Raw genomic sequence first — 8,398 nt, forward strand, 5'->3', positions numbered from 1 at the left:
TTGACTGCACATAAATACATTTCCTTTAATTCTTTATTTCTATTTTCTATATAATCAATTTTTTTGTACGCTCTAATCAGAGAGCCTCTGGACATGTCTTTAAAAAACTGCATCTGAAAGGAAAATAATTAAAAGATAAAAACAAAGAGTGATAAATTTGGATAGACGCGTCACACCTTTACGGAAGCGCAGACTTTGTCACGTGACTCGTGACACACCTGTCTGTTTCTACTTGAGCTCGAAATGAACAAGCAGAACAGGAAATATGAAATATGAAGACTTTCTAAGGACAGCAAAAAATGTTTCCTCGTGTTATAACCAGCTGCTTTTTAATCACCACCATCCTTCAAACCGGTGAGAACTGATTTGTTTCAACAGACCGAAGCGGATAAGCTAGTTTTTCCTGCGGTTTTAGTTTTCTTTCGTTTTCGTCATTTATTTTATTTTATTTTTTTTTACAGTGGATGGATTTGTTCTAAAACACGGTTTCAGGAGTTTTATTGAGAGGCTACAACACAATAATTTGATGTTTTCTTAATATTTTTAGGAGACAGTTGACGCTACAGGGAAGGGCATTTATTATTCCTCGTCTAAAAACTAACGCGAGGTTTTGCCAAACGTAGATAGCGAGACTTGCGCTACTTGACAACAGAATGTAATTAATTAATGTACAATTTATAATAATAATAATCCATCTATTAGTGTGCATTTCATGGTTTAATTTGAAATAGCATAGCATTTAGTCCGAAAAGTGTAAAGAATATATATATATAGATATAGATATATTAGATTTCTTCAAGATCACAAGACTTGGTAGTTTTGATCGATGTTACTATGTTAATAATATGAATAATATGATCTAAGGTTCCCACACTTTTGAGGTATAGTAATCTGATTATGACGTTAGCCCATTTTATTCAGAAACTTTGAGAGGAACTAGAAAGAACAGATAATTATATAAAACTTTATTCCTTTCAGGTCAGTTTGCTCTAATAGAAACAAAGGAGACTGTTTGGGCAGCAGTGGGAGACCAGGCCTCTCTGAGCTGTCGGCTCACTGAGGATAAAGATGTCCTCCAGATCACCTGGCAGAAAGTTCTTCCTATTGGAGAGAAGAACCTCGCCACTTACACCAAGAAGTTTGGCTCCAGAGTGAGTTCTGATCTGGAGGAGAAGATGGATTTTCAGTATGAATCTCTGCAGAGCTGCTCCATGGTGATCAGGAAGGTGACGGAGCAGGATGAAGGCTGCTACCGATGTTTGTTTAACACCTATCCTAAAGGAGCGGTGATAGGCTGGACCTGCTTAAAACTCTGTGGTGAGTGAAGAGCAGCAGAACATCTGCAGATGGTTAACTCTTCTCTGTATGATGTAACATTTGTCATGTCTGTTCTCTCCACAGAGCTGCATGGACCCTTCATTGACGTCAGCAGATCAAACTCACCTCCAGGGTCGGTTGTGACCTGTTCAGCCACAGGTCGACCTGTTCCCATGGTAACACTGACTGTTCTCCATCAGAACCTCAGCTTCTCCCACTACAACACCAGCAGAGTGAGCAGCACCAACGGTACCGTCACCTTCACCACTACAGCCCTGCTGTCAGCTCTCAATACCACACAGGTTGGATGTTCAGTATCAGTGCAAACTGCTGCTCTCAGAGAGCTGCTGGTCACCGTTCCTGGACTCACAGAGACGTCTGGAGATGGTGAGGAACTTTTTTGAAGACTCATTTATAGACTGATGGTCTGTTTGTGATTCTGATCCATGAGGTTCTCTCAGCAGGTTTGGATGTAGAACCTGGTTCAAGTTCCATTATTGTTGGTAAGTTCAGGCTGAGGTTTCAGTTCTTACATTTCTGTTGTTGAATTGATTCGATCAACATGTGTTCCTGTTTCTCCAAAGGATTGTCTGTGGCGGCTGTGTTGTTGTTTGTGGTCTGTGTTTCTGCTTTCATCTCTGTGCTGCTCAGAAAACGGGCAGAGAAAAGGTACTTCTGTTACACAATATCTGGACGGTTGCATCACTTCAGTAAATGTTTCAATCAACTGATTAATATATGTATGATGAAAATATCTTTGTATCACACAGGGAGAAAGAAAATGCATTGGACAATTTGGCGTAAGATCATTTTTATTGTTATTCCTCTTTAACACCAATATTTATTCTGCTTTCTCAATGTCACAAAAGTTGGTATGAACCAAGTGGTGCCACGATAGAGTGGGCGACAAAGTGGTGGCCAAAAAATAGCTGAATTTAACAGCTGTTTGTGCATGTGTGAAATATATGATCAATAACAAAGGCACTATAATGAATAGGCGCCCCTCTGCTCCGTCTCCTGCTGTCGCTCCACATGCACTAATGGCCTCAACAGACAGGAAGCGACGAACGATAGCGACAATTTTAACCCCCCAAAAAGAGACTCGATAGCAGCTTTGGCAACAAAATTTTAACATTTTTCCGGTTTCTTTATGTCACAAACCCGGGTGTGTACTAAGATATCCAAATGTCCTGTATTAACCTCATTTAAGTGTCCCTTGTGTTACCCAGTTTGTAAACACTAAGTGGTTCTCCTCTCCTTACTTAACATGACCTAGAAAAGGAATTTATGTTGAAGGAAAATCACGGCACAAATGTGCTTCTGAGTTTTCTAAGAAGTCTTCCAATTAGATTCATGGCTAACTAGAACAACAATCTATTTTATAAACATAAAGAGAAATCTGCAAAGAAAAATAGACTATATCTACAATAGAACATTAGTGCTGTTGTGACATATTGAACATGTCATGTTTTTTTATTCCATGTGCTTTGATTGTCTTAAACCTACTTTGCAGAAAAGACTTGTTTAGCAGCTGCAAGGATACAGAAGAGATGAAGGATGCTACAGGACAGACAAGGACCAACATCAGGTTGGTATGATGTTAAGTGGAAGTAGGAGTAACAACGTAATCGCAACTGAATATATTTTGTATCACACAGGGAAAGTGAAGATGCATCAGATATGGACTCTCTGTAAGGCTTTTATTGTTATTCCTCATTTACACCAGTCTTTATTCTGGTATCTCTTGTTTGCAACATTTTAAAATATTAATATACTTCTACATTTAGAAGTATATTAATATTCCCTTTTCTTTGTATTTCAAGAATCCTGCATATTTATGTAACTTTAATTTTAGAACATTTAATCTGTTGTTACGTCTTCTTCCCATCTGAAAAAGACATCAGACTTTGGGTCAAATGCATGAAAGTAAATGGCAAAAGAAACAATCAATATCACAAAATAATAAATTTTCTGTTGTTTACAGTGTTGTGGAACCTCCTGTGATTCCCGTGAAAGTGACAGAGATTGTATGTCCTCTACCACGTCCAACACGCCGCTCCAACAAAGACCAGAAGTCATCAGAAGAACCAAGAGAAAAATCTGACTTTGAAAATGTTAACCATAAAAAAACTAACTGAGCCACTAGTTAGTGGTGGAAGAGATGAAACAGCCACACCTGAGGTCAAAGGCTGTGGGAAAAGAACTTATTGTGACGTTTGGCTCCTTGTTAAGATGTTTCCAGGACGTCCTGGAGGGACGACGTTTCTCTGACGGTCTGAGAATTTGGGATTTCTCAAAAGGAGCGATGTGTTAGAATTATAAATAATATCTTTATCATTTATCCCATATATATATATATATGCTCATCATTATTTAAAAAGACTGTGGCATTCTTTCTGTGTTTCTCTGGAACTTGAGTTGTGTGACAAATGTCTGCAGGAAGCTGATAAGCGTGCAAAATTGGAAGCAAATACCAGCCACTCTAGGGCCAAAACTGAGAGCTGGCCTGATAGGAAAAACACCCAAAGGCTAAATGTCAAAGCTTGTGATCCAGAGACACGGAACTGTGTTTGAGACCTCACGTGCACAAAGACAGGAGATGTGGATATGAAACAAACATGGTAACGTACAAAATAGTGCAAGGCAGAAATCAACACCTGGGACAAAAACACATTAAAGAAAGTGCCAACAATAACTGGTCACCGTATTACAATATAACATTTTATGTATGTCATGATGTTCTCTTTAAAATTTCATAATGTACTCAGTTTTTCTACTTTCTAATATTTCTAGAACTTCAGGGTTTGCTGTCATTGTTTTCTACCAAACTGAAAATGATTGAAAGATCAGCCAAAGTCTAAAAAAACCCTCTAAAATATATTCTGAAAAACGGGCAAGCTGTAAAAGACAAAATTGAAAGTTTGCAATAAAGTCAGACTCACTGGTACAAAACTTGAATCCATAAAAGTTCATTTCAACACTGTGAGCTTTTGTCTTAAAAATAAATCGTTGGATGTTAAAGTTTTGAAGCCACAGAGTGATGAAGGAGACTGAACCTTGTGAACGACACGGTTGGTTGAAACATTTTAATACACTTTTCATTTCTCCCATTCATTTAACCGGGTCAAAAGTACAGTTTTGTTATTAGTGGACAGGAATCTGGTTCTCATGTTGTAACTTTCACTCAGATGTATTTGTGTGTTAAAGAGCTAAAAGCAATTCTAGACAAGTTCTCAAATACAGAACAGGGAAAGAAAATGTGCTTTTGAAGCTCATCACTTACATCTTTTTGTTCGCAGAGAGCATTTTCAGTGTTAAGACGCATTCGGTTTGAAAGAGATGCTTTGATGCGACTGAAAAACTGAACAAATGGTTTCCTAGATGTATTTTCAGTTATTAAAATAAAGAGTCCAAATATGTTTCTGCTTTTCTTTAAAACTGAACAAGTAGAGTCAAAATCTTCTGATTTGCTTTTTATATAAAGTTTGAAAAATTTGGTGCAACTTTTTTTTCACTTAATTGCAATGCAAAGTTTAAAATGACAAGATCCAAATATTGTTTTATGTTGTCACTTTTATAAAAATATGTCAACAAATCTGATTTTGTTACTCCAGGTTTAGCAGGCTGCCTTTTCAAGTAAACTCAGCTAATTTGTTGACACAATAAAGTCGCTGATTCTAGACAAATCCGTATAACAACTGATGACGTTATTTTTATACTTCATTCTTGATCCAACACCTGGCGACGCGATGACGTCACTCGCACACGTCTGCGATTCAGGAGCGGTGGATGTTTAAACTTTCTGTCGACAATGCAACACTCTGCAATCGTCATCTGCGTTTTTATTAGCAGCTTACTTCACACAGGTGAGGAGAAATGAATAATTCGTGTTTTTTTTATTAGATGAAACGACTTATTTCGTCAATTTTTTAAAGTTTCTATTGTTGAAATGTCCCAAATGTGTGAAATGCTCAACCTCACAGTGAGTTATACGACGACAAACAATAAATTATTTACAATTTATTGATAATATCTGAAGCATCTGTCCAGGCTTCATAAGGATCAGCTGGTGCGATGCTCAGGAAGGTTGGGGGAGAAAAAATAAAATAAAAAATCAAACTTCCGTGTTTTCACAAAAACTTTGTTGAATTCTTGGTATGACCGGAAGTAATAACGTTACCGACATCGAGCCATCTTACTAGTTATAATTATAATAACTGTTATAATTGTTATTATAAGTGTAAAAGTTGAACAGAAAGTGTTTTGACTAAACTTGACGGTTGCGCTGTTTGGTAAACAGTCATGACGCAGTTACAGAGCGTCACCTGTTTACGTTTTTCACATTGAAGCCACACATTTCAGTGTATTCTGCTGGAGTTTTACGTGATAAAATAAAACAAAGATGTGCTTAGTTATGAAAGGAAAAGAAAAATTATTCATGACACAGCAAACGTGGAAGAATCGCAGCATAGGTTACGGTTTTACCTATTTTGGAGGTAGGATTTATTCAGCTTTGTCTTCTTTTCGAACTAGATATCAACATTTTGTTATTGTTATTATTATATATCTTTTGTTTTTTTCTTAATAATTTAGTTTTTTTTTCTCGGACATTTTGTACATCCTAAATAATTTAAATATTTGGTTTCGTTTTTATTTCAGTACTACAGCATCAAATAAGGAAGTTGAAGTTAAACGTTAAAATTGCAGATATATCTACTGTATATATAATTTTCTTTATAGTCTGTTGGAGCTATTTATGCTTTATTTCTTTATCCATTCGAATTTTGTGAGTTAATTCTTAAATTAATATTTTTTGTATTATCTACAGAATTTATTTGCAGGTTAATAATTGTTGATTCTATTTATCTTCTTTTTCTTATTTATTTTTTCTAAGTAAGACAGGAAGTAATGTGGGTCAGTCCACTTTCTATAAGTGTAGCAGCCTGGTAAAGGACCAGCAGGCATTTGGGTTTGGGTCCTACGGTTTTTACCAGAGCTAGAGAGGTAGCATGAGAACGAAAGAAAGTTTGAACTCTGTAATTGTTTGCTGAAATAGGAAAATAAATCATCCAGAACAATCAACAAGTTTGGACATTGAACTGCGTACAGAAACTTGACCCCAGTGCCTTATAGTGGCTTGATGGAACTTTTATCAGATGTTTGGCTTGGCAAACAGTCGCCACTACATAGTCCATCAGAAAAACAAATCTCATCTTAAGGTTACTGATGTAAACATTTTATTGGCCAGAACTTTTTGATGTTAATATTTAGAGCCTTAATTCTGAAAATTTTTATTTCAGGTTGGTCAGCTCTAATAGAAACAAAGGAGACTGTTTGGGCAGCAGTGGGAGACCAGGCCTCTCTGAGCTGTCGGCTCACTGAGGATAAAGATGTCCTCCAGATCACCTGGCAGAAAGTTCTTCCTATTGGAGAGAAGAACCTCGCCACTTACACCAAGAAGTTTGGTTCTAGAGTGAGTTCTGGTCTGGAGGAGAAGATGGATTTTCAGTATGAATCTCTGCAGAGCTGCTCCATGGTGATCAGGAAGGTGACGGAGCAGGATGAAGGCTGCTACCGATGTTTGTTTAACACCTATCCTGAAGGAGCGGTGATAGGCTGGACCTGCTTAAAACTCTATGGTGAGTGAAGAGCAGCAGAACATCTGCAGATGGTTAACTCTGGTTGATGTTTTAAATTTCTTTATGTTTATCATGTCTGTTCTTTCTGTAGAGCTGCATGAACCCGTCCTTGTTATCAGCAGATCAAACTCTCCTCCAGGGTCGGTTGTGGCCTGTTCAGCCACAGGTCGACCTGTTCCCATGGTAACACTGACTGTTCTCCATCAGAACCTCAGCTTCTCCCATTACAACACCAGCAGAGTGAGCAACACCAACGGTACCATCACTTCCACCACTACAGCTCTGCTCTCAGCTCTGAACAGCACACAGGTTGGATGTTCAGTGTCAGTGGACTCTGCTGCTCTCAGAGAGCTGCTGGTCACCGTTCCTGGACTCACAGAGACGTCTGATAGTAAGAAACTCTTTTAATGACTAAGAAACTATTAACCTCCTGTGCCTTGAATAAGTTTTCAACTTCGTAAGACTGCAGCTGTGGCTGCAAACGTCCAATATAAGATCTGTGACAAAAAATAGGTTTTAGTTGTTATTGTTAATCACTGCAAAGGTCAGACTGATGGTCACTTTGTGGTTCTGATTTTTGGACAGGTTTGGATGAAGACTTTGAATCTGATGACAAGGACAAAGGTGAGCTCAGAATCATGTGCTGGAGTATTTTTATTCATTCAGAAATGTCACTAAAATCTGTTGCTCTTTCTCCAAAGGACGACTTGTCGCTGTTGCAATGGGATTACTTGTGATTCTCTGTGGAGCTTTTGGTTGTTTAACCATGTTGTTAAAAAAAACGCATCAGAACAGGTGACTATTGTCAGACAGTTTTAGCTTTTTGTCAACAATATTTTTGTTTTTCCTCATTCTTACATTCTGCATGTGTCACACAGGAGGAAGAAAAACCCCACAGAACAAACTAGAAATAATCAGTAAGAGTCTAATTTGTTTTTTTATTTGCTCTGAATATTCCTAATATCATATTTGCCCCACAGTATAATGATATGTTTATCTTTCCTTGTGTTCATTTATACAAGTTTCTCATCTAAATCTGGTTTTTGTTTCTTTTTAAGGTCTGAAGAGTTTCCGATACCTGAAAAGGAAAAGAAATTGGCAGTTTCATTGATTAACAGACAGAGTAGCAAGCAACAATCACCAACAACTCCAACAACACCTGATATAGAAAGCTGTTCACCTGAGGGTATAAAACTACATCAAAAACTAACCGCCAAGAAATCTGAGTAATATAATAAACCACTTGACTTGTATTTTAATGTTTAATGCAAGATGTTTGCTCCTTTCCTGAAAAGTTGCACTTTTAGACATTGATTGTTTCTGTCCGTCGGCAGCCATGTTGCCTCTTTAACTGTTGGCTTCAATGAAGCTCATCCACGTTTCCTGGGTCCCTGGAAACTGTGGTGGAGAGGAGGACACTGAAGAAGGTTCTGTCTATTATG

At 37.6% G+C, this 8,398-nt stretch overlaps 2 protein-coding genes across 2 annotated transcripts; both read left to right on the plus strand.

Annotated features, from left to right (window-relative positions):
* Positions 1-211: 211 nt before the first annotated feature.
* LOC116715765 (OX-2 membrane glycoprotein-like) lies at positions 212-4,736 on the plus strand. Its single transcript, XM_032556390.1, has 9 exons — positions 212-354; positions 979-1,317; positions 1,402-1,704; positions 1,779-1,820; positions 1,902-1,986; positions 2,088-2,117; positions 2,831-2,905; positions 2,976-3,008; positions 3,302-4,736. Exons 1-9 carry the CDS (start codon positions 300-302, stop codon positions 3,453-3,455), a joined length of 1,116 nt encoding a protein of 371 aa, XP_032412281.1. The 5' UTR covers positions 212-299; the 3' UTR covers positions 3,456-4,736.
* Positions 4,737-5,056: 320 nt separating this feature from the next.
* Positions 5,057-8,398, plus strand: LOC116715767 (nectin-2-like). Its single transcript, XM_032556393.1, has 7 exons — positions 5,057-5,183; positions 6,618-6,956; positions 7,048-7,347; positions 7,542-7,580; positions 7,658-7,751; positions 7,835-7,873; positions 8,015-8,398. The coding sequence occupies exons 1-7, from the start codon at positions 5,129-5,131 to the stop codon at positions 8,184-8,186; spliced, it is 1,038 nt and encodes a 345-aa protein (XP_032412284.1). The 5' UTR covers positions 5,057-5,128; the 3' UTR covers positions 8,187-8,398.

The sequence above is a fragment of the Xiphophorus hellerii genome, chromosome 24, assembly GCF_003331165.1.
Source record: "Xiphophorus hellerii strain 12219 chromosome 24, Xiphophorus_hellerii-4.1, whole genome shotgun sequence".
NCBI lineage: Eukaryota > Metazoa > Chordata > Actinopteri > Cyprinodontiformes > Poeciliidae > Xiphophorus > Xiphophorus hellerii.

Bases quoted from the DNA above. Each gene is read 5' to 3' on its own strand.
- LOC116715765 (XM_032556390.1), top strand. From the start codon at position 300: ATGTTTCCTCGTGTTATAACCAGCTGCTTTTTAATCACCACCATCCTT. The intron at 2,118-2,830 runs GTAAGATCATTT...CCTACTTTGCAG, and splicing joins AATGCATTGGACAATTTGGC to AAAAGACTTGTTTAGCAGCT. The intron at 2,906-2,975 runs GTTGGTATGATG...TGTATCACACAG, and splicing joins CAGACAAGGACCAACATCAG to GGAAAGTGAAGATGCATCAG.
- LOC116715767 (XM_032556393.1), top strand. From the start codon at position 5,129: ATGCAACACTCTGCAATCGTCATCTGCGTTTTTATTAGCAGCTTACTT. The intron at 5,184-6,617 runs GTGAGGAGAAAT...TTTTTATTTCAG, and splicing joins TAGCAGCTTACTTCACACAG to GTTGGTCAGCTCTAATAGAA. The intron at 7,581-7,657 runs GTGAGCTCAGAA...CTTTCTCCAAAG, and splicing joins ATCTGATGACAAGGACAAAG to GACGACTTGTCGCTGTTGCA.